The sequence below is a fragment of the Nylanderia fulva genome, unplaced genomic scaffold (genome assembly GCF_048542155.1).
Source record: "Nylanderia fulva isolate GAGA-0341 unplaced genomic scaffold, ASM4854215v1 Scaffold16, whole genome shotgun sequence".
Taxonomy (NCBI): Eukaryota; Metazoa; Arthropoda; class Insecta; order Hymenoptera; family Formicidae; genus Nylanderia; species Nylanderia fulva.
The window spans coordinates 308,986-334,984 of record NW_028189835.1 but is presented as its reverse complement, the minus strand read 5'-3'; the positions used below and the strand labels follow the sequence as shown (position 1 = coordinate 334,984).

At 32.3% G+C, this 25,999-nt stretch overlaps 3 protein-coding genes across 8 annotated transcripts; 2 read left to right on the top strand and 1 right to left on the bottom strand.

Moving 5' to 3' along the window:
• The first annotated feature begins 169 nt into the window (after positions 1-169).
• LOC114942439 (uncharacterized) lies at positions 170-14,129 on the top strand. Of its 4 annotated transcripts, none has more exons than XM_085480740.1 (10): positions 170-1,063; positions 1,147-1,616; positions 1,733-2,011; positions 2,101-2,290; positions 2,382-2,639; positions 2,785-3,009; positions 3,101-3,457; positions 3,560-3,723; positions 3,876-4,077; positions 14,067-14,129. In XM_085480740.1, exons 1-9 carry the CDS (start codon positions 701-703, stop codon positions 4,051-4,053), a joined length of 2,484 nt encoding a protein of 827 aa, XP_085336866.1. In that variant the 5' UTR covers positions 170-700; the 3' UTR covers positions 4,054-4,077; positions 14,067-14,129. The 4 variants fall into 4 exon arrangements, with proteins under 4 accessions (XP_085336866.1, XP_029173640.1, XP_029173639.1 ...); XM_029317807.2 differs by lacking the exon at positions 14,067-14,129 and adding an exon at positions 6,924-7,126; XM_029317806.2 differs by lacking the exon at positions 14,067-14,129 and having other exon boundaries at positions 172-1,063; positions 3,876-6,027.
• Positions 7,185-21,197, top strand: LOC114942441 (UPAR/Ly6 domain-containing protein crok). Its single transcript, XM_029317811.2, has 3 exons — positions 7,185-8,515; positions 14,067-14,228; positions 15,780-21,197. Exons 1-3 carry the CDS (start codon positions 8,443-8,445, stop codon positions 16,034-16,036), a joined length of 492 nt encoding a protein of 163 aa, XP_029173644.1. The 5' UTR covers positions 7,185-8,442; the 3' UTR covers positions 16,037-21,197.
• gcl (germ cell-less) lies at positions 16,943-25,892 on the bottom strand. Of its 3 annotated transcripts, none has more exons than XM_085480743.1 (9): positions 25,530-25,892; positions 25,274-25,397; positions 24,762-24,858; positions 24,268-24,637; positions 23,893-24,162; positions 23,577-23,795; positions 23,400-23,490; positions 23,141-23,320; positions 16,943-22,158 (listed from the first exon to the last, which is right to left on the bottom strand). In XM_085480743.1, the coding sequence occupies exons 1-8, from the start codon at positions 25,673-25,675 to the stop codon at positions 23,177-23,179; spliced, it is 1,461 nt and encodes a 486-aa protein (XP_085336869.1). In that variant the 5' UTR covers positions 25,676-25,892; the 3' UTR covers positions 16,943-22,158; positions 23,141-23,176. The 3 variants fall into 3 exon arrangements, with proteins under 3 accessions (XP_085336869.1, XP_085336867.1, XP_029173643.2); XM_085480741.1 differs by having other exon boundaries at positions 16,943-17,262; positions 25,530-25,891; XM_029317810.2 differs by having other exon boundaries at positions 16,943-23,305; positions 25,530-25,891.
• Positions 25,893-25,999: the final 107 nt, after the last annotated feature.

The window sequence follows — 25,999 nt, the reverse complement described above, 5'->3', positions numbered from 1 at the left end:
TTTTGCATAATATTCGCTCCATTTCTTCTTCTTCCTTAAATGGCATCTGTAAAAGTAGTCCTAGTTATAGTGCAAAAAGCAGGATCAAGTACCTGCGAGGACATAAAATATATTCATATAAATAAATAGAGTTGAAACAAAGGTGTCTGAACAAAAATATTCGTTCCCATCCATGGACAACGGACATATTCGCTCAGTTCTTGCCCGATCCGAGCAGGCTCGAGCGTGATGAAATGAAATGAATACGAGCACAGAGCAACGACGAAGAGGCAAAGAGAGGGAAAGAGAAAGAGAGAGTTGTTGAAGAATGGCGTCTGCAGGACGTCTGCATGGCGCATGGCGAGGCTTTTCATGGTAACAAGCAGGCTCTCGTCGACTAGGTACAACCCTCGCTTTCCTCGTAGAAGGTGTCCACGTTAGAGAAGAACGGCCGTAATAGTTGAGACGCTTGACCGACTGTTGCGCATGAAAAGTCGGAGTGAATTCGAGTTTTCGCTCCCCAAAAGTCTTCAGTTTAGGCTTCAAAAGCTGAACGAGCCAAGGTGAAAGTAAAGTTCCCCCGAGAAGATATACATGTGTACGCGTGAAGGAACCGCATTTCGCGATATTGAAATACATTGGAGAAACATGCTCGCGTCGACGTGCCTCGTGATTGTGGCAACTTGGTCGAGTGTGAATTAACCCAATTCACGATAGCGATATGTGTTCCTTAATGAACCCGACTCTCTTCGGGATGGACGATGCGATGGACAAGTTGGAAAACGCCTGCAGACTGTGCTTGGAGCAGAGGAACGAGATGCTGCCCATCTTCGGGGACGAGGGTCTGCAACGCAGGGTGGTTCAGAAGCTGCGGGCCTGCCTGCCCGTCCTGGTCTACAAAACCGATCCCTTGCCCAAACAGATCTGTCAGTTCTGCGCGGCGAGGCTGGACGACGTGTACGAGTTCAGAGAGTATTGCCTGAACGTCTACAAGAGTATGTATGCCATGTTGAACAAGTGTACGCGGACAGACTCTGTACAGATATTCCTGGACGCGATGAAAAACTCAGCGGATCCATGTCAGGTTTGTCGATGGAATAGTTTGCTCTTTCAACTTACTTTTCTTCTTTTAATAATCATGGATTTCATTAGAATTATCATTCGCAGGCGCAACTCTGCAAGGAGAAGTCTAGAGCACCACCGCCATTGGTTCCTCTATCGATAGCTATGCCCTTTGATGATTCCGTGACTCCGCTCAATCAGATTAGTCAAGATCACTTGCAAAATGCTTGCATGGAGACCTTGCCTGAACTACCTTGCGAGGTGGAAATCAAAGAGATGAATGCAGATCCAATTTTGGATGCTGAAACTACAATCTGTGAGCCATCGAAGAAGAAACGCAAATTGTCAGATATATTTGACGCAAATATGCAAATGGGTACAAATGTTTCTATATTTGAAGACATGGAAGACACACTTTTCAAGGCAGATTATCAAACGAGAAAGGAAGAGAAACGAACCAGTATTTTGGAACAAGTTTTGACTGGTAGTCTGACAATGAATAATCATCAACAGCTACAACCTAGAGTAAAATTAACTTCCGAATGGTGGTGCGCACCCTGTAACAGTTATTACAAGTAAGTATTTGTAATCAGTATTATTATAATAATTTTGCGATATATCGCAACAGATTGTTCCATATTCGCCAGATTTATTCCATAACTTAATTTAATTTTTTTTTGTTTCTGTTCAGAACAAAGGACAGTCTAATGAAGCACATGCATTTGCACTGCCCGCGTGTATATACCTGTAGAAAATGTTCTTTATCTTTTAATTCTGTGGAAGTCTTAGCAAAGCACGAAGCTAATAATCATTTAAAAGTCAAATTAGACTATACGGAAAACTTGCAAGATTGTCATAAATGCGATCGACAGTTTATAAGCTATGAAATGTTAAGGCAACATAGATTGCGCGATCATTTAGCCGAATTGACTGAGATTGGAACTAACACCTGGTGTTCATTGTGCAATAGGTAATTTATAGATGATTATTTTAAAGATACAATTTACTTTATAGATTGCTCTTTTTATATATTATAAACATATATGCATCTGTTTTTAGGTTTTTTCCCACTGTAAAAAGTTATCAAAATCACATTCTATTACACACGCATAATCAAGCAAATTCGATAATACAGCAGAAACTACCTGTCGTAGAGCCTGCAAAGATAGCAGAACGGCCAAAGGAAATTAAAAGAGAAGAGCAATTCTATGAAAACGTAAAGTCTCTTATGTGTCCCACTTGCGGAAAGGTATTAAATTATAATTTGTACTTCTATACTTCTATATGAAGAATCCTTTTGTTAAATTCTACTATATACTTTTATATTATCCCCATTATAGGTTTGCACTCAGCAAAGTGCATTATCAAATCACATGCGTACTCATGAACCGAAAAGACATAAATGCGACATTTGCGGCCGGTCGTTCGGACTTTTTATACGTCTGGCCGCACACAGAGTAACCGAGCATAATGTGCAACCAACAATGTTACCAGTTTTGTCACCAGTTGAGCAGGAGGAAGCTTTGAATGCTGAAAGAGAAGCAAGAGAAGCGAGAGAAGCTAAAACTCGTGGTACCAAGAATAGATTCTATTCCGAGGTTTGTTTAATCTCCAAGATCTTTTGATTAAACATTTATTATAATTTTCTCTATATAAAAAACGTACGATATCTATAAAATAAATTAAAATTATAACAGATATTAAATTGCTTGATTAAAATTTTATTTATTATTTTATTTATAGGTGATGGAGAAAAATAATGTTCTGTTAGATGACGAATCTTCAACAAAGCGCAATTCTAGTGGATTCAAAAACGTTGCAAGATGTGGCATTTGTCTACTATGGTTTAGCGACCATACAACAATGTTAACACATCTCCAAACACACTCGGACAATTCCCATAAAAACTTCGTATGCCACATATGTAAAAAGTCATTTAAGGAACAATCGCAACTGCTTAGGCATGAGGTAAGAGATTCAATAAAATTATTAGTATGATTGTTCATTTGTGGCATTTTTAAATAACGAGTTATTTATTTATTTATTTTTTTATTGATAGAGTTGCCATAAACGCCTGACGCTCGATAATGCTTCGCTATATACATCTGCTACTTGCAACAAATCATCGTCTATGGATAAAACGCAACAAAAGATGCACACAGTGGATAGAACTTATCACTGCGCAAAATGTAATAAAATTTTTTTCAAAGAAGTATCGCTTCTCACTCATCAATGCACGAGCAAGGCACAAATTGGAAAGAAAACTGCCGCAAAATCTCAGCAGAAGACATCGTCTCACGATACGGATAAGAAATACAAATGTTCAAAGTGTGACGCATCTTTCGCAAGTTCGCAATCACGAAATGCTCATATGAGAATGCACGTCGAAGGCACGCATAGCAGTACGGTATGTAATGTACGATTAACGCACAATTTTAGTGTTACATATCCAACAATATATACATACATTCTGCATATCTTGAAGCCAATAATTACATTAACCGATGATTACATCTAGGCACAGAAACACGAGATTAAAGTTGAAAAGGATGAACCGATGCCAAAATTACGCCCAGAGACATCGTTGGAATACAATATGTCTCTTATTGAGCCAAAAATTGAAATCAGTGAACAAAGTACACCCCCACCTCTTAAACGGACTCTCATCAAAACCGCTAATGGGTAAAGAAATGTTTTAAAAAATTATATATTTAAATCTTTTTAAATACATAAATATATTTGATCTTATTTATTGAATTTATGTGATTTGTTCTTGAAAGTAAGAGACACAGGCAAAGGAAAAAAGTAATATTTTGTATTGTATTTATCTCTAGACATCGATGTGGTGTATGTCAATCACCATTCGTCTCGAGAGAGCTAGCAGTAGCGCATTTGAGGTCCGCACATCCTGTGATGCCATATCAGTGTCCTTATTGCAAGAAACGCTTTACGACGCAGTACACATTCACCCATCACATCAAGACAGAGCATCCCGATGAGCCCGAGAAATAAAGGTTGTTTGAAACTGCATCAAAGGTAGTGGACAGATTGAAATTATATCACAATATGTGCCTCGTTATACGTGACAATTTTGTTTTTATAAAAAATATAAATATACGGGATGTGAGACACGTATGAAACGTTAAAAATAATTAATATCTTTAAAAAATTTAAGTAAAAGTAAAATTTTGGGGAATATATATTAATGACAATTCTCATTGTTATTATTATTATTATTACTCCATAGCTAATCTATGACAAGCTATTACAGTCAAATTGCTTCTCATCAAATTGCACATGCAATTTTTACTTTACATACACATGTTTTTTTAAAACGAAAATATTTTTTAAGATATTAATTTATTATTGTACGTGACTCGACGTCAATCTTTGGCTATTAATTGGCCTTGAACAAAAACTTTTTTAACGCGTAATCGTACGAATGTAGAGGTGTTTGTTATACGAGGCTATTGATATTAGTACTTACACTAAACGTGCCTGTACGTGCTTTGTTTTACAACGTTATATAACAATTTTATTTGTAAACCGCGCAGAGTAAAAGCAGTTCTAGAGCGACGGTAAATAAATTTTAAATTAAAAAATTGAAATAATTATACGAGTTTCATTGCCTGCTATGTAATTTATATCGTATATGACTTACATTTTTAGGTTTAATTATGTTTTATTCGTGACGTTATAATTAAATATAGTTACAGTAACGTATAAAAAATTTTAAAATATCGATTACAATCACTCTAGAATTGTTTCCTACAAATAACGTATTCAATTTTCCAATGCCATTGTAAGTTATCTTGTGTTTAAGGGATTTCTCACGATACCCCTGATAATATAATAGAGGGGAAGATATTGAGGATTCTAGAATGTTTAATCATGTTAAAATACATTCCCTTTTAAGAAATGTTTTGTGTATCCATGTTGACGTCTTATTTCGTGTTATGTAATTTTATGTGTCGCCTTGTGATACAAAATGAATTCCTTCTAAGGATATCCAAGATCATAGTTATAACTAGAAAACAAAAAGTCAGAACAATGTTACATAATTTAAATATGTACATTGTCTCCGTAAGTTTATTTTATATATACATACATATATATAGCTTATTTACAATAATCTATTATCCAAAATTTTATTTGCAATAAACTTATGGAAATATTACCGTGAAAGTACTTTTTTCTATATTAAACGTGACGTTTTTCCTCAAAAATATTAATTTTCATAAAAATGTCAACCTTGCTAAAAATATTTTCCTACAATGATTTCAATATATTATATAGATTTGAAGCTATGTTCTACTTTCTCTGGCACTGCTATTGCCAAAGCGAATTTAACTCGCGCTTTGAACGTGCTCGACCTACTGCCAATGGATTTATATATATATTGTACAGCTTATCTTATATTAACTGTTCTAATTTACGTTATAATTTTAAGAATAATTTAGCATCGCTATTTTTCACTTCTGATGAATTATGGTTCATTATGTATTTATGTTAACAAGACAGACAAAAAAACTATTTGGAATTCGATGTAAGAAACGTGTCGAAAAAAATTTAGAATGAATTCGATATATTTATAATAGCGACATTAAAGCGATCATACCTCTGACTAATTAATAATAACGTATGATATAATAATGATATATTCCATGAAAGATGTAGAAATAATATTTATAATGAAATGCAATGTTGATAAAGCACAATGACGTAAACATCTAAATAACATCGAAAGCATGTCTGATAAAAAATGTCTTAAAGATTTTATCAAATATATATTTTATAAATATTATATTTTTGCATTTAAATATCCCATATTTATCGTTAAATATGGTGTTTAAAAAAGTGTCGCTCTCAGTCTATGAATATACAACATAATTTTTATAGGAGATATAATAAGTAAAATTTAGACTCAAATGTCCACATTTCGCAATAAATGTAGAAAGTATGTATGAATATAAAATTATATAATAATATTGTTGCGTTCTTGTTTGTCAGCGATAAAATTTGCGATAATATTTGTAATTCGCTATGCTCGATCGATACGAAACGAGATGATAAGATCATCCGATGCATGAGATGTTATTAATCAGAAAGGGAAAATGTCCTGAGATAATATAAAATTTTACGCTAATCGATATCTCGTGCGAGCGCATTTTTTACGGCTCTATTAATTCTATAATTCCTGTTGCGTGTTCCTTGTATGTTTCTGTGTTTTTATTAAGTTGTATTTTAAAACTGTTCCTCATTCATGAGCACGAGTGTGACTAGTAATAGTGAAAGTCACGAGATATCGATCTCCAGCCCGTGTGGACGCAACAATATATATTATAATATACATACACGTTAAAATATATTTTTTAAATATTTTTCTAGAAAAAAAAATCCTGTGCGTTTATTGAAATTTTCCATTTGTTCGAAAAAGGTGTACCTATATGTTATTTACTTATGTCAAACTGTAGTGCTTCTCGATACTAGTGCTTCCTGTGCGATGCAGGGGTTTCCTCGCGACACTTTCTTATAACGATTCACCTGATTCAGATACACAACGGAGAGATGAAAGTTTCCTTTATAAGGAGCGATCTCCTTACATACATCTACTTTTCGCACTTTTTTTCACTTATGTATTTCTCAATTTCTAAATATTTTACCTTAGCAAGAACCTAATGAATTATTTTATTATATTATATATTGTTTTTATATATATTATTTCTCTCTTAATTTTTAATATTAAATAGCTGGGTAATCTAGTCTTTAAATGAAATTATTTTGTCCTCGAGAGAAACACGACTATAAAATATGTGCCTGAAACACACCATACAAAATACTGTCTTCTCCTTTTCATCTCTTTTATTTTCCTCTCTTTCTAGAAATCATAATTTATAAGGCGTTGCTGCTGCCAGGAAAATAGATAAAAGAAATAGGACATTATATATATGTACACATACGCGGATACAGTAAACAGCAAGATATTGAAAAGCCAATATATCCGACTGAGCGGAAGTCGCCGACTGTCATCGTGAGACATCGCGTCCTAGAGAATGCAGACGATTCTATATATATATATATATATATATATATATATATATATATATATATATATATATATGTATGGAAACTAACAAACTGTGAATTTTTTAGATCATTAATCCTTGTAGAGATACGATATAATATTTTGTTTGAAGATAAAAATTGTTATCACAATTCTTTAAAATTGTATTGTCGAAAGAATGTAACGATAAGCTTTTAATCTTTTATATGCATGTTTTTACAAAATATTTATGTTACTAAATATTAATTATTGTAAGATCGACAATTGTACTGACACGGAATACGTTATCCTAATTTGTGATCTCTGCATGGGCGTCCGCAGGATTTTTTTCAGAGGGGGTGCATGATTAAAATTGTTTTATTCTCAATTTTTATTTTTTATATTAAATATGCAAATAAATTCCAGTAATTTTATTTAAAAGGGGAGCAAATGCTTAATTTTTTTACCGATTCCAAGGGGACGCCCATGGATCTCTGTGATTATAATTATTAATGAAATAACAACAGAATGTCAGAGATAAAATGTGACAATTGTATCGAAACGGAATACGTTATTCTTAGACTATCCTAATTTGTGATCTGCATGGGCATCCGCAGGATTTTTTCAGTTGGGGGTGAGGGATGCACGATTAAAATTTTTCTTAATTTTTTAAATTTAATTTAATTTTGATTTGTTATATTAAAACTAAATTGCAGCAATTTTATTCAAAAGGGGTGCAAATAATGATTAAAAATGTTTTACCAATTCCAACGAAGGTAAATGCCCCCCTGTGCGGTCTCCCATGAATTTGTGCGATTATAATAATGAATGAAATAAGAACAGAGATGTGTGTCGGAGATGAAAGTGCGCTTTCTCGAAAGTGCACTTTCGGAATCTCGCTGCGACAAGAAAGGGTAGTCTGTATGCGTCTCTCAGGACGGAGGGAAGAAGCGAAGGAGAGAGGGTGGATAGGGGTGGAATCTGCCGCATAGTGCGCGGAGATATAGAGTGCGCCGAGCGAGCCGAGGCCGAGAGGGAAACTCTGACACGGTCGGATATCGCGCGTCAGTTGCTATGCGTCCGGGCAAAGTGGCGAACGGAGCGCGCGAGAGCCCGAGAACGAACCACCGTCCCTGAAAAGGAGAGTCTCTCTCTCATCCCGGTTGCGGACGCGAATTAAATCTCCGTATTAAAATACGCTCACTCCACACTGCCTAATCCTTTCTCCCCGGCGACGACGACGACGACGACGACGACGACGGAACCGCACTCCCCCAGACGACGTGCTCGTTCGACTTCCATGCGACGACCGCGGATCCGGCGCGATTAGAGCACATGGTCCGGCGATCACGACGGCGATGACCATGATCGCGAGTCGAGCCGCGCCGATCATCGGCTTCGTCCTCGTCCTGGCGGCGACTTTCGATCGCGGTGAGTGCCGATCGCGGACTCACCAGTTCGCGGTTCCTGGGAATTTATATACTAGCGGATCGATCCTCTTTCAAGGAGCGCGATTATTGTCGGAGCGAGAGAGCCTCTATCCGATGATGATCGTTTCAGTTGGCGCGAAAGGAGAAGGAACGAAATCGGATATCAAAAATTTAGCTCTTTGTACGCGCGCGAAAGCAACCCGGGAACAACATTTTTATATATAACAATATCAAATTATATATAGAAATATAGAAAATTATACACATAACTGCAAAATTATATATCAAATATGTCCATACATAATTAGATGAAAGTGCTTTTTATATAAAAATATATATATATATATATTAAATATAAAAATATATATAATAATTAAGTATTATATTTTATATAATTATATACAATAATTAAGTATTTCTTCATATATATAAATATATGTTTCATATATAATTTGGCACGATTATATATATGAACCCTTATAATTTTTATATAAATTTATATAATTATGTATAAAAATGGACATATTTCACAGATAGATTTACGATTATATGGTATAATTATACAATTATTTATATATAATTATATATAAAAATGTTTTTCCCCTCGATTCCTTAGATTTACAATTCACCATGGATATAAAATGCGGGAATAAAGTAGTATAACAGTATAGTAGCTTTTTTTATTCGAAGCACTGTAAAAATATGTAAGCAAATAATTTTATGCTTATTTTTATCTCACACAAGCTATTATAATTGTTTAAAAAATTGATACAATTATAAATGCCTTTGTACTTGACATGATAATAAATTAGGTACTCTAAATGCATTTTTTTGCAGTCATTATACAATTTTAAATGTCTACACAAAACTTTTTTCTTAATATTGTGCAAAAGAATGTATGAAAAATTTGAATATTTTTTCTCACGAGCTTCTAGAGTCGCGACTAGTCGCGTTAGTTTTCATTGGCACATTTTCCAGGAAAATGTACATATAGTTGTTAGTACAATAGAGAAGCACTTGAAAGTTCGCATAGGAAATTTGAACGAAAAGTTTGTGAGTAACGAGTTCGAACATCGAAGTATCCTCGCGCGCGAGTTGAATAGAACATTCCCATATATTCTCAATACGTATTAATTAATTGGACGATAATTGGAATTTGTCATTTGCGAATATCGTCTCCTAAAACGCCGGAACGATCGATAAAATACGACCTCGGTCATTTTATTCGCAAGTCGTAGAAAATATACGTATATACGGCGCAATGCGGCGAAGAGCTGATAACAGGGAAAGTTATCGCCGTGAATGCACCGTCTAGACGAATAAGGGAAATCTCTTATATCTTGTTTGGTGACTTGGCAAAATTCGTACAACACAAAAATCTAAAAAAAAAAAGAAAGAAATACTCAAATCTTTGCGATTTCAATTAATTTCGGATGTAAAGTCTTTCCCGTCTTCAAAAATATGTAAAATTACACTTATTATTTATGCAATTTTTCACATTTTCATGTAATATATTACATATTTTTTTACATTAATATAATTAATTATCATTTTTTGTCATATGCAAAATTTTATAAAGATTATAACGAGATAATTTTTTTCTCGTTAAATTGTGCATTCTCCAATTTAGCGAAGAAGTTACGATTGTAAAGAGTTAAAAAATATCCGAGAAATTGCAGGTTCTTTTATAGATGTTTTAAACTTACGAAAAGAATGTTTAAAAGATGTTTAAATATCTCTTAGACATCTTTACGAAGTCTTATAGACCTGGCGTTATCTGAAAAACGTTTAAAGAATGTCTCAATGGAGTGTGTCTTTTAGATGTCTTTACAACGTCTTGTATCATTCGGGAAATAACATCTTCAAATCTTTTCTTTTCTTTTTTGCTTGTTCCAAGCTCGCGAGAAATATAAAAGTGCATGCAAAAGTGAAAACGCGTTGCAAGCTTAATATATTTGACGAATTAAATGTATCGAAAGAAATTGATTCCTGTAAAAACAAATCTTCAAAGTGGATTTATAAGATGTTTGCAATTTCTTGGAAAAAAATATCTCTTTGCAATACGCTATCAATGTAACGATTTACAAATTTACATTATACCTGCTGCATATTTCATTTAAATTTTACTTTGCAGTTAAATAAGCTAATAAGTATCTTTTCAATTTCACTCTGCACGCAAGTTAAATTACTTATACATAATTATATAAAATAGTATCATTTATTTTAAACGATATTATCGCGAATATGTATTGCTATAAAGAATTGGAAATTGTTACGCAAAGATTTGAACTCAGCATTATTACATAAGTAAAACAGGAGGTCATTTAAAGGAGCAACTATACCAACTTCTCGGTTCGAAGTTTCTAAATTGTTTCTGATGAAAAAGAGAATTGGCTTTAATTTCTTTTTATTTCTATCAATTTATTTTATTTTTTACAAAGAGCAATCTAGCAGATTAAAAAAAGATAAGTCCTTTATATTATTGATAAATTCTTTACAACTTACTTCAAGATATAGATTCATTTTTTAACAATTCCTTACGTCTTCTTACTTCAAGATAAATTCATTTCTCCTATTTGGCATTCGATTAAACATATTTCTAAGTATTTGAAAAAGACATGACTATCAAAAGTTTGAGAGAAACTGATTCCTTATTTTAAGAGTAGAGTTTGGTTTTCGTAGAAATTAACTCTTTCTCGATTCTCTATTTTTTAAGGCATAGTTGATCTCTCATCTATTTCTTTTCTCACTTTATGCATCGATTTGCGACATTATTTAACGATATTAGCATTATACGCGGTATTACGGCCAGTGAAAAACCAATCGGCGAATTCTTACAACAGTAGCACTTGTGGTACTTCGAGATTCGGATCTCGGATTAAATAAGCGAGGCGTGATATTGTCGGATTGAATTTTATTATCGTGAAAAAATATCGTAAAACTATACTATATATCTCCACATTCGGCATAAGCTACAAATTTATTCACAGAGCCACCGAATAATCGTTTCAAATCGCACGAAAATAAATTGAAAAAAGTAATAGTTATTTTTTTATGCATTTATCCGAGCTTTTGAGCTGCAATTTATTTAATTATCGTGAAATAAAAATTTTGCTTTTTGTGACAAAAAAATGATTGCAAAATTACGCATTAAACATTTTAACAAAATAATTCGCTTATGCATCTTTGCCAAAATGAGAAAAATTGTTTGCAGAGTCACTTAACGTTGGAAATTAAACAACAATTAATTTTTTTTTTTAAATTAAGCCAGTTATTGTCCAGCTAGATTTCATTGTTTGGTATTAAATTCACGACCTCGATCGAACGAATCGTCGAGCTTTAATCGCATTTTTCTCAGCTGACGTTGTCGATACGTGTCCGGCGAGTGCGAAAGCGGAAAAGTCAAACCCGGGAAATAGATAAATTCGTTTCCTTTGATAGTGCAAAATAAGCCGGACGTCTCGCTATCTTCTTAACAAACCTTATCTACAATGTTGACGACCTTATCGTAGTAAAGGTGAAAGTTTTCGGACGAAAAATGGAGACACAACGGAGAGTAATAGCGCGATGACGTCACTTTCTTCGATATTCGATATTCGGGCGAACTTTATCACGCGCGATCGATTCAATATACACGATTGAGTTATTTTTTTTTTTTTCGAATTAAAAATTCCGCTTCTCTCTCAATTTTTTTCTCGCGAACAGGGGATCGGAAGATGCTTAACGCGACGTCCGATTTTTTTTCCATTCGCGCCGATCGAAGCAGTTGCCGATATATGAGAGTAATTGGCATCGGCAATCCGCAATTTGATACATCGCGGTTAAGTGCGCTATTTCCGACAATTTGTTGAAATTTAGGATAGCGTCTACGAAAGCTACCGTTGTGAAAGTTATCGAGCGACCCACTTTCTCCTTCTCCGACCCCTTTCCTCTCATTCACCCTCTTCCCCTTTTTTCCTCATCCCTTTCTGAGTATTCAGTATAGTCTTGTGCGTAATCTCCCTTTTCTCCTAATTATCACATTATTTCTTATTTTTTATCTACATTATCTCGTATATCATATTTATAAGATATATTAATAAGATATATATATATATATATATATATATATGCTTTCTTTTTTCCAAAATATATAGATTGCTTTTCTAGATAAGAATATTTTCTGCTAGTTTGTCTATATATGCTTATAGTGTTTATATAGTTTCCTCGATTCTTGTTCATAAAAAATTTATCGTTAATGTAGAGGCAATAATGCGAATTGAGAAAATTATATAACTTCGATTGTAAATATATAAATTATACATTATTAGAGTGAAAGTACAATACTGTCTATTATTACGATCAAAATTCGATTGAGATTAACGATAATGTTTTATCCTCTGACATGTTTAGATATCATTAATAATATATTTAATTCATCGTCAGCAAATTTCCTAATTTTATTCAACTCTTTTACAAAAGTAGCTTGAATAAAAATAAATTTTATTTTTATACACGTTTTATATATTATCTATTGTAATAAAGTATATATAAAATAAATTCAAGTAAAATCGCGTGTAATAGGAATAAATTACGTAAGAGTAGTAGTAATATTTTATTTCGTACTTTAGGAATATACTTGTCCGGAAATAAAATTATAACGAATATTACGATAAGAAATAATACAGAAATAAATAGTAAAATATAAAAAAAATATTTTAAAAAATACATAAAAAATGTAAAGATTAAGAGGGAAAAATGTATAGAGGTGTACAAAGAAAATGAAGGATTAATATTTGGCAAATGTGAGGTCACAATCATAGATACTCGAAGTAAAACGTGCAATTGACTTACTCATGTCGCTCATCCATTCTCCTTCTAATCGCCTAATTTTATACCTGGTTATAAAATTCGGTTTCTTCGTATCGATCCACGACACAGCTGAGTGTAGGTCATCGCGTGCCTTGCCTGTTCGATATCAGCTGGCGCCGTATCAGCCTAGTTCCGTAGTCGTGGGATGCAACGGGTGCGCGTGCAGCGTTACGTCATCAGAAGGGCGAGAAAACGTGAACCAGACCTTTCCCCGATCGACGCGCTCGAGTCTGATATCCTGTCTCGAACCTATCATATATACATACGATCAAATCGCAAATTTTTAAAATTGCTATTTTTAATTATTGGAATTTCAAACACATGTATATGTAAAATAGTCTGCTGGCATTCCGACGCGCGATCTTTATATAATTGCACTCTGTAAAAACATGTGTAACGTATTACATAAAATAATATGTAAAATTACATAAATAATAGATTTAAAATTGCACGATAAATAATGAAGATATATACCGACATCTTTTCATTATTTATCATGTAATTTTACATCTATTATTTATGTAATTTTACATATATTTTTAATGTAATATTATATACATTTTTACAGTGCATAAGGAAAATATATGCGCACTTTACATTTATTGCATGTGTCAAAGTATGCCTTAGAAACTCTAGAAACTTTTCGGAATTTTAAAGTTTTCGGGAGAAACTATTTTAATCGGTTTTCTTTTTTATCTCAGGTGAGGCGATAATTTGTTATCAATGCAACAGCGAGTACGACCCGAGATGCGGCGACCCGTTCGATCCGTACAGTCTGGGAACTGTGAACTGCAGCTTCCAACCTCGCTTGGAACATCTCAGTCATTTAGAACCTACTCTTTGCCGAAAAATCAGTCAAAAAGGTGAGGCCACTCTTAGATAAAGCTTTGTTTCCGCAATTGTATATTCTATACAAAATGTAATTAAATTCTATCAAAAATATTTCAATTATATCTCAAATATAGTATATATTTTAGCAATTTTATATTTAATTGTTAATAATCGTTTCCAAAAACCACGAGAAATTGCAGTTGCATCTCTATAGATTGTTATTTAACAAATATAATTTATATATTGATTACAATTATGATTCTATTTATCATTAATAAACCCGCAATATCCTACATATTTTACAAATAACAATAGTAATGTAACAAACTTGTTGTGTAGCTGTGTTTATTGCAGCAGAATGCAATTATCAGTCATATATGCATGTGCGTCCGCAGGATTTTTTCTAAGAGGGAACATATGATTAAAATATTCTTTTGTTTCATATTTCTTGTTCTCCTTTAATTTTATATATATATTGTTTCTTATTTTCATTTTGTGTTAATTAATTGCAGCAGAATGCAATTATCAGCCATATATGTATACATGTGCTTCCGCAGGATTTTCCCCAAAGGGGGAGCATAATTAAAATATTCTTTTGTTTTATATTTCTTGTTCTCCTTTAATCTTTTATACTTATATATTGTTCCTTTTTATTTTCATTTTTTCATATTAAATATGCAAATAAATTCCAGTGTTTATTCAAAAGTCCAAACGTCCTATGGTTATGCGCATTTTTATTCTAAAAAAATATCAAAATCTAAATACATCCCTAACAGCACACATATTAAAAAGACGTTAAGAATAAGACATGCGTGCTGTTTGAGACAGCTTGAAATGGTGAAAGGAATGATTAAGGGGAGGTTCTGGTCAAAATCGATCAAAAAAAAATTTTTTTTTGTTGCTTTATTTTCATTCTTTGGGTCTTGAAAATGTGTAGGCAAAAGGATATTTTCATATCTAATTTATTTATTTATTTATCTTTCTTTGTCAAACTTTAAACGCGTTTTTCTCGAAACACCTTTTTTTTTGCGCGCGAAGCACGATTCCGCTTCAACGACTGAACCGATTTCGATGTTTGACGGCTCAAATTAAAGCTTATTCAATTTAGGGGGCCTTCAGGAAGCGTTTTTTTCAAAAAAAAAATTTTTAATCTTTTTTTTTAACGTTAAAGCCAAAAAAATAGGAAAAACAGGTTTTTTTTTCAAATGGCCGCCATTTTTTTTAAAAGGGTTTTTTAAAAATCGGAAATTTATAAGGCCCCCCGAATTTCATCTAGTTTAAGAATATTTTTCGTTTTTTCGTTTCAAATCACTTGGCAGGGCTGTAGAGTGCTTCGCGCACATTCACTATCGCCGCGCTTTCTTCAGTGAGGGCTGGAGCCACCATTTTTAATTATTTTTGCTCGACAAAATTTTGTATGATTCGTCAAATATGTACTAATAAATGCCACAAACAGTTTTTTTCAAAAAAGATTTACGTTTGCTCAAAAAAAATTCCTGAAATTACGTTAATTTTCGGGCCTTTAGACTAGAACCTCCCCTTAATTAGCAGAGAACAATCCCCCGTGATACGTATTGTTGCAGTATACGGCAAGGTGAGAGTCGTCCGAAGCTGCGGCTACCTCACGCATGACACGGACAACGGCGAGTGCCTTAAGAGGACCGGCACCCACGACGTGCGCGCGAAATATTGCTCGTGCACTGGTGATCTCTGCAACTCCGTCGAGAGTCTCCGCACGCCGTCCTTACTGCCATTGGCGTCCCTCCTGACCGCCGTTCTGGCGATACCGAGTCTGCTCCTGTCGTGCCCTCCTGTCTCTCGCCAGCCCAATTCTGCCTAACGATTCATCGTGTCCAACCGAGTCACCCGAGTCAATCCAGCCAGCCGCTAATAACAAACGGACCGTTCGTATATCGAGATACGCAAGATTACAGTCAATTTCGCCAGACGGTTTCCCCGATTCGAGGGATGATAGAGGAACGAGGAAAAAATGCTATTTTTAGCCTAATCTTAGTCTCCCGGCCTAATTGAACCGATGGTCAAACGATATGATCGCTTCCACGAATATTTTGCTAGAATTTCAGCTATCGAATTTTTCCCTCTTTCTGTCTGAATGCTATACAACGAATCACTTTCCCTACTTTTCAGGAATCTTTTTAATTTTTCGCGCGCATACGTATTGCAAAAGCCTTAAGGAAAAAAGTGCAATTTTTTATCATTTTCTTTTCTACAGCTCCTTTTATTCTTCTTTCTCTTTTTTTATTATTCTTGAGATTCTTTTACAATTTTGATAAACTGAAATTCGATTCGAAAGGATATGCAATTAATATTGAGTAATATTCAAGAATATCGGATATTCTGTATATGTTACATAATTCTAATATCAATCAAGCTACGAACGGTAAACTATATCCATGAGATAAATAATACAATCCAAATTAATGATATAGTATGTAGTCTTATTGAGACAGATCGAGCAAACAATTATCCTTGTTAGTTTTTTTTCTGCGATAAAGTTTAAAGACAAGTGATTTATTTCTTCAAAAAAATATAAAAATAAAAAAAGAAATATGCAATCGTAGATAACTGTCATGGAAGATCAAAAAATATGGAGACATAAATGTCAAGTTGGGACTTATATCTATAAAATATAAATATATCTACATATAATCTATCTATTTAAACAACTTTCATTTCAAGATAATACAAATTATTTATATTAATCTAGCAAGTTTTTATTAAAACATGAACAATTACTATAATTTGTAAATGTATACATTCGACTCACTTTATTCTGTTACGTATAAAATTTATTTTCTTAGTCAGTTACAAGCGATATAAATATATTTCACCAAACAAATATAAAATCTTGGACTTCTCGCTTCTCATCAAAGACAAAGAATTATCATACATTTGCGCCACGGTTTTCTCTCAAAGGATTCACTGGAATAATATGGCATGTCTCTCGAAAGACATAGTGAACATCTTAGGGAAATTTTTAATCTCATAGGTAGTAATCGGGTAGATTTAATCGACTCCTCGACAGTGTCTTAGGCTGCGAACGGTCTGCAAAAAATAGCCGGATTATAATATAGCGTAACGGTGATAACTGCCAGATACGCGAAGGCAACACTTTCAGTAGTACATATCTTCGCGAAAAAAAGAAAAAGTAAGAGAAAAAAAAAGATAAACGCGGCCTATCTATGCGTAAAAAGAAAATCGGTGTCTTTCGTGTCTTTCGCTGATATCGCACTTGTCGCGTGATTTTTTGCAATGTCGGCTCAACCAAGTGTCGAATAGAGAACTTCTGCGGATATTTTTTGCTCAAGTAGATTAAGAGGAATCGATTAGAAATTTAATTTTTTGAAAATACCTCTTAATTTACGAAATTTTATTATTCACACGTGTTTAAGTAACGTGCAATTATTTTTTTCACATACATCGTGAGGGTTCTAAATTTTATAAAAAAAGATTTGTAAACTTTAAATTTATAAACTTTCGTAAAATGCATTCCTATCGATTCTTGTTGATTTGCTCACCTTTTTATAGGACCGACCTATTTTCTTGCACGACAAGTGTATTATCGAAACTAAGAAGGGTAGGAAAAGAGACAGGTACCTCTTACGAAGGAATTATGATTAGTATAACAAAAAAAAATCTCACACACACACGATAAAGTAAAGTAACAAAGTAGCGGCATCGCGACACATTTCGCACCCCGCCTGCTACTACTCAGCATAAATGTGTGTTTGTGCATGAATGCAATGTTTCTGTATGTATGTGTGTATGCATAATTACGATGTACGTATAATGCACGCAAAATAAAAAAAATATATATTTTGTTGTTGGAACAAAGCCGAAATGGAATTGCACGCGAGATTGATAGACCTGCTTATTTCTAGAAGTGCAATATGTCATGTAGCGTTTATGATGAAACGGCATATATGTATATATGCAGGATGCACTCGTTGCATTCGTTCAGTCTACTTCAATATTCTCTCTCTCTCTCTCTCACGTATTATTATTTAATTAAATTTTTTTTAATGGACTTATTTCTATTATATATAATATTTAATATTATATCATGTAATTTTATAGTATAATTATTTTTTATAGATATATATTATTATTTTTATGACATATAATTTTTATTATTATTTCTCTTGCCAGTTTTTTAAAATATATATGTATAACAAAATTAATAATTACTATAGAATATTAAAAATTTATTAATTTTTAAAAAATCATTATGTTTATTCCAAAATATCAATTATTTGACTTGAAACACTTGATGTTAAATCAAGAGTTCTCTAATTAAACTGAAGTAAAATCTGAATGGATGTAAAACATCTCCTTAAACCGATTTAAGGTAAAACACTATACCTTAACATCTTAAAGTAGCGCTATGTAAAGAACGGGACATAACATATCGACGATATGCCGAGAGAAACCTCGCATTTAGCTCTAGTAAGGGTTGAAAATCCACCATCGCGTCCACGATTATTCGCGTGTTTCGCAAAAGTTTGCAATAAGTGCAGTTTAAGCAAATAAGCAATTTTTGAGTCACCTGAGCGTACAATAACCGCCATTTGTATGCGTATGTGCATATATATATGTGTGATGACGATACATGGCTGATTGTATGTGTGCATGTGTCTGTGCAATAATAATTGATAATAATTGAGCGGAACGCTAAACTCGATTAGGGCCGGTTGTTGCACCTTTGGGTATATGTAAAATCTCCGCTATAATTTATCTAACGGATAAATCTCCTTTATCTCTCTCTTTTTAGATTGTACAGCATACTGCTCATAATAAATATACACAGAGAGATCAAATAAATTGACTGACATTGAAAAAACCGGCCCTTAATATAATTCGTTGCTCTCCTTTTTTGCTCACGGACGACGAAAAGTAAGAAGGTAAATACAGGGTGTTCGGCAATAAGCGAATTTGTGTCGATCATTGTTATTCCTGATCGAAAAAGCTGAAATAATGTCGACATTTAAAAAGAATTTTTTTTCTCAATCTGTCAACTCGTTACAAAAATCACATTCCTTATCACAGCTCATAGAAATTCATTCATGCCCACAATTACATTTTTAACAAGATAAACCTATTTCATTTTTCGATTACTGCTACATGTGCTTGTACTAATAGTGATCGAACACTATATAATACTAATGCTAATAATAATAGTAATAATGATAAAAAAAAATACAGCAATGTGCGATATAAGCAAATGACGAGCGAGCAATAACGAGGAAGATAATAGATTTTTTAGTTTAGGTTTTTTTCGATAAAAAAAATTAATCTAAGTGAGAAAGAGAGAAATAGCGTGCTTTATCAATATAAACTACATCACAGTATTACAGAGTAGTATACAAAAGTGATCGTCACTATTGCTGCTGTCCATCACCCGTCGTCGCCATTAATAACAATCGTTATACTATTATAATTACTATTACCACCGCTACTATTATTATTACTATTATAGTTATTGTTAGTACGTATACATTAACGCGACCCGTTGTTATATAAATAATACTGCTGATAATTATTATTGTTAGAGGACAAATGGCAACAATCTTTTGATGGACGTGATGGTATTGTTAAGACTGGAAACGACAGGAGAAATAAAGAGAGAGAAAAGGGTGGAAAAAGGAAAAAAAATGTTGAAATGGATACGAAGTCGGAGTAAATGATTGAAATTTTGATGCTATCGAAGATTATAAATTAAATGTAAAATCACATGCTTTTAGTATTGACCGCAATGCTCTATATTTAAGACTAGAAACAATTTTCGTTATATAAATTAGCAAATTTGATAGTAAAAAAAACTTTACCTTCTTCCAACGCTTTCTCTTTCATCTCCCCTGTCGTTTCAAGACGAGTGATTTTATTCCATGTCATTGGAAATATTGCGACTCCATAATTAAAAAAAAAATTTGGAGTTATTGTTGTTGAGATTGACTAGCATTCTTTTGACATGAAAATACATTATTTCTCAAGAATGACTCGAAAATGACGATCTTATTGCAAGCATATGTTGAATATCCAAATGTCTCGTATATGTAAAATTTCACGCAATTATGAAATATGTGTATGTATATATGTATATATATATCCTGCTTCTATATTCTACATTTTTTAAATTCATTATCGGATTTTTGCAACTGTCTTAATTTCTTGATATGATTTGTTCAATTTTCAATCTCTTCTTATAATCTCTTATATTATTGTAGCCATATGCTTGTGACATTTATATATTTTTTGCGCGAAATAAATGAGTATATTAATTGCTCTTACATGTGTGACCTATTCAAATTAATTTTATAATCTTTTCTAAATAGAAAAATATTGCAAGCATAAAATCTGCTTCTTTGTATTATATCTATCACACGTGATACTTTAATGACTAAAGAAAACGATGCTATAATATAACTTATATCGATAATAAAATGCTGTCATATTTTGAAAATAGCGATATGTAGCTCTTACATTAATAAAATATTGTAATATAAAAAATATATTATATTATATTATTATATTATATTATAAAATATAATATTATAATATTATATTATTGTGTGATATAAAAAATATATTACTATTATATTATTATATGAAAGTATTTCAATTTATAAATCACTATTTTCAAACTACGATAGCGTAAATTTTCTACTGAAATTACATCACTCGAAATTACGTGAAAATTATTTCCCATATTAATGCGTCAATTAAGATTTACTTTAATAATATGATCAAAGAGATTGATGATCGTCGTAATAAAATCGCAAGATTCTATGACATTTTTCATAGAACGCCTTTTATTGTCTGTAACACATGTCAAAAGAATGCCTGTATCAAATCACATTAAATCGTAATGTTCGTTGTGTGTATCGCGTATACACAAATGTAACATTACAATATCATATATTCTGTACAGAAAGAGAAAGAAAGAGTATTCTGCCAATAATAAAGTGTTGAGCGATTAACAAGGCGTATTTCTTTACAAATCTTCATAATAACCCGTTTTTTTTAGCGAGCAATTACAATGTCGTATAAGAATTTCTCTGAAGGCTAATAAATAATTGGTTTGTGTGAAATAAAATATTCAATTCTGAAATTTTTATACAGGAATCAATTAAAGTAATTGTCACACTAAAACAATTAACATTAAAATTAAATTATTATTTAAAATTGATTATTTAAACTTGAATTGCACATGTTGAAAAGATTATTTTAAGAAGGTAAGGATATGAGTTGAGTAGGTATATGAGAAAAATCCCATAAACTACATGTATCTATCAAATTTATTATAATCTTACCGAAAGATTGTTGCAATAAGAGAATATTTTTACAAAAAAAAACGTCTACAAAAGTTATCGTTCTATGCATAATATAAAAGTTAATTTGCTTATACGCATTAGTTTCTCTTTAAGTAGATAGATATGGAAAAGGCACTACAATATATATCCGAAAAAACTCTTTACTGGGAAGACAGGAAAGTGCTCAATCAGTCGCTCTTTTTTGCATAATGCGTGTTATTTAATTAATGAAATATACTTTTTTTCAATTGAACAAATAAAGAATATAAACTATGACAAATAAAAAATATAAACCATGGAGAAAAATATTTCCAAGTTTTTTAAATTTTCTTATAAATATATATAATTTACGCGTATATAAATATAGCTTCTTAAATACATTAAAAAATGTTTAATATTGCAATAACCCCTTGTGGTATCTAAACAGTTTTACAAACAAAATAATTTAATGGTGCAATCAAAAAAATAAATTACTCTCCTCTATAAACTATTAATAAAAATGTGTGTTTATACAGAGACATGACTTTGCTTATTTGTAACTTTCAACTTAATAAAAGCGTTTAAAAGCGCTTTTTTCCGTTTTCAATTGACAATGTCATTTATTTATCACATTGTCTTTTAATATTTGTCTCTAAAAAATAATACAGAAATCAAATTATTACAATTTGTTAATAAGCACCGAAAAAGAAAAATTAATCATTTTCTATAATACCTACTCTAATTATATAACTATTTTTCACACTCTAAAGTTACACAAAAAATAAGTCAAGTATTAAAAAAGTATTAAAGTATTAAAGGAGCAAACAGAGAATTCTCTTATTATGCAATGTATCTAATCTACTAAATTATCATTAATGCAATTTTATTCAGTCTAAAGAAACATGCTCAGGAATGATTAGAGGAAAAGATTAAATCTATCTAATGACAGGGGGAGGGAAAGGCTCTTGTCAGTTGTTGGAATGATCGTCATAATTAATACAAATGCATCAATTATATCAAATCCAATATACATTGATATAAAAGTATATACAGAATGTTCCATTTCTACCGTGTTTTTTGGTGATAAATTCTTTAACCAATTCGGAGAATTGATTTTTCCTTAGCAAAAATACCATATAATTATTTATCACAATATTCCAATCTCTAAAATTATGCACATTATATGTACATCTTCATAACAAAAACCAAAATTAAAATTCTATTATAGTTTACTCAAAATAAATTAAGAAATATAATTGTATCTATTTTATTCCCAAATTTTTAAAACATTTTCTTTTATATTTTCAACTATTAATTATACTTGATAGTAACGTTAATTCCTTGATTAGGATATTTTTGCTTGAAAAATTGTCAGTCATTAAACTAAAAAGAATTTGTTAAGATTAATAATAAACTAGTAATCCTAGTATAAAAGACTAGTACAGTAAAAATGGATCCTGTATATCACTGCAAGAGAAAGAATTTGATCTCTACTAAGAATCTGTATCTCTTGATTCTCTTGCTACTTAAGTGTTGTGCCAAATAGTAACATGTGTCTACGAATTTATCCAACATTCGTAATCAAATGGAATATGTTACAAAGCATTACTGATGGAAAATTCGACATGTTTTACCTTTACATATTCATAAAGTGTTACATTCTTGAAATGCTAAGTATCCGAAAGCACGACGTCGACCGACGTCTTTTCTTCTTCTAATGAGAGTGGTGTGACTAGTTGCATATTGACTGATATGTACAGGGGGTAAGTTAGCTGCTTGTCCAAAGACATTATCTCGTGCTGAAAAAAGATGTGCTATTGCAAAAATTACATATTATATTACATAATCTTATGTAAATTATATTACATAATTGATCTTGAAATGGTAACTTACTTCTGTATTCTTCTTCAAACGTAATCTTAGCATACCCGAATTTTGAACATGCTTTACTTGACGTTGCTCGTCCAATGAAAATAAACAGACTCTAAAATTGAAAAATTTCATATTTTTGTTATTACTCTTAATCTAAAATTTGTTTTTAAATTCAAGCAAAGATAATTACAAGCTTACTTTATTAGAATTTTATGTTCTTTATGATTGGCTTTAATATGTTCTGTGTCTGCTCTATGATTTCTCATAATGCGCAAGCCAGTTGTGTCAACAGTCATTACCAAGTCCAGTCCATAATGGAATGCTTTCCATCTCCAAGTATGTTCGCCTGGTTTTTCGACACATCTCCCACATCGAAAGCATTCCTTTGAAAATTCTTCTTCCGTCATCTGCATTGGACTATATATAAAAAAAATAAATAAATAAATAAATAATCTAGTTTTTATCTAAATTTATTTTTAAAAAATTTAATTGTAATATTTAACTTTAAGCTTACCCTCTATCTAAATTTCCATCAACTCTTAATAAATGATGCCACTGTTCTCTATAAGCATTGTACAACCAATCTGGTGGTATTAAATTATCATTATACAAGATCTTGTCATCTTGTTCGTGTAAAAGCAAATATTTCATCTTTAATGCCTTGAAGGGTGTTGCGTACTCTTTTCCCTCATCAGTCGTTAGAAATGGTTCCGTCCACTTGTGATTTTTAAAATAATCGTCAATTTTCAATGAATCATCATAATCATGTACATGCGCAAATAACCTACATGACAATACAAAAATGTATATATACCATAAATGCAATTTTAATGTTTATTCGACATTTTTCGAAATTGAATAAAATATCTATAGACACTTATAAACTTACCATATGCGCAACATAAGATATATGCAAAATTCTGTTTGCAAGACAACTAAATCAGGACTGGCAACTAATTCCGCCATTAAGTCTGGTGTAATTTCTTTTAAAAAAGGAGGATGTTGCCATCCATAATTCAATAGATTGACTTCCAACCATCGTTTCGCAGCTGCTTTCACAGTAGGTACGCCATATGACACAGCTGCATTATAATATGGCACAACAGTCTCACTATTTGTAGTTTCTATCATAATGTCCGCACACTCATCTATTAAGCCTTGCAATTGAAACAGAACAGATGTTGCCAAAATAGAAATAACTTCTTTTGGCTCCAAAATGACTTCGTCTTGATAGAGCGAACCTAAGACCGTAGACAATGCTGAAACAATTGTAAATATTCTTTCAGATAATATTTGTATAATTCTTAAATTTTTGATACAATATGTAAGAGTAACTGTCTGTATATTTAATTAAACTATAATAGGTAATATGTATATTCTTACAATTCATTGTAATGTTAGGATCTGTGATTTCTACATTAATGACTTTCTCATTAGTCTCTCTCCAAGAACCAGAAAACATGCTAGCAAAGTATGGACTCTGCAAAGAAAAAATATACATTTTTTAAATAATCTTGCATTAGAACTATATAAAATATAATCAAAATAACAGATGTTTTGTATCAATTTGGAATTGTTTTTCTAAAATTTTGCAACAAAAGTATTTAGTAGTTGTAAAGTGCATAAATTTTTGCAAACAAGACTTAATTTCTCGAATAGATTTTATTCTAACAATTAAATTTGATACTTGTGTAGTTTATATTTTTTATATTTATATAATTACTAAAATATATATTGCATATATTTATATAAGCAAAAATGTGCATCGCAAAATTAATGAAAGAATCTGTTATTGAAATGTTACATTTATAAAAGGAAAATTAAAACAGGGTCAAACATATACATGTGTTGTATCGTGTGCATGTGGAGAATGCGCGCGCCTGTGTGAGTCATACCTGACTAATATAAACTTTATGTAATCTCCATGCTCTTCCCAGTATGAATACAGTTATGTCACTGCCTTTCTCTTCTTGGAACAGAGTTTTGTATATGTACTGTGCCGTCGTGAGCAATTTTCTCCTGCAAAGAGGACATATTCACTATGCGATAAAATATGAAATGACATTACGATATCGAGGTATAACCCCGCGAAACTGTCGACAGACGGGGAACAAAAAAAATGGGGAAAAATTCAAAGCGAGATTATCTTACTTTTTCGGTGTATGCAGCGTTCGTTCAATGTAATCGGACTCGGAATCGCAGTCGTATTCCTCGATGTACTTGCGCTTGCAGCCACGATACACATTGTGAACAGCTGTATTGGACATCGACGCGATTCTACTCGCGAAGCTACCCATTTTCGCGCCGAGACACTCTTCGACGACGTCGCCGCGTTCCCGTAAAAGCACGCTTTTTCTTTACGTCGTCGTTATCCTTCTCCAGAGCCTCGAAACGAATCCATGAAGCGCGTAGGTGTACTGGATGGGCGGAAGCGAGCCGCGAACGACGCATGTAAACATTTGACATATGTAGCAGCCTAGGGCCGGCGCTTCAGACTCGGGGGCCCCAGCCCCCAGATTATTCCCAGAATGGAATGTGTGAATCTAGCTGCGCAATATGAAATATGCATTCAATTTCAAGATTTAATTGCATCGAATAAAAATGTATGTCTATATTTCCTG

Coding starts and splice junctions, on each gene's coding strand:
- LOC114942439 (XM_085480740.1), top strand. CDS start 701: ATGTGTTCCTTAATGAACCCGACTCTCTTCGGGATGGACGATGCGATG. Junction 2,291..2,381: donor TGTGTCCCACTTGCGGAAAG/GTATTAAATTAT, acceptor TCCCCATTATAG/GTTTGCACTCAGCAAAGTGC. Junction 3,458..3,559: donor ATAGCAGTACGGTATGTAAT/GTACGATTAACG, acceptor GATTACATCTAG/GCACAGAAACACGAGATTAA.
- LOC114942441 (XM_029317811.2), top strand. CDS start 8,443: ATGACCATGATCGCGAGTCGAGCCGCGCCGATCATCGGCTTCGTCCTC. Junction 8,516..14,066: donor GGCGGCGACTTTCGATCGCG/GTGAGTGCCGAT, acceptor TTTTTATCTCAG/GTGAGGCGATAATTTGTTAT. Junction 14,229..15,779: donor CCGAAAAATCAGTCAAAAAG/GTGAGGCCACTC, acceptor GTATTGTTGCAG/TATACGGCAAGGTGAGAGTC.
- gcl (XM_085480743.1), bottom strand. CDS start 25,675: ATGGGTAGCTTCGCGAGTAGAATCGCGTCGATGTCCAATACAGCTGTT. Junction 24,638..24,761: donor TCCTAACATTACAATGAATT/GTAAGAATATAC, acceptor CAATTGTTTCAG/CATTGTCTACGGTCTTAGGT. Junction 23,491..23,576: donor GAACATAAAATTCTAATAAA/GTAAGCTTGTAA, acceptor TTTCAATTTTAG/AGTCTGTTTATTTTCATTGG.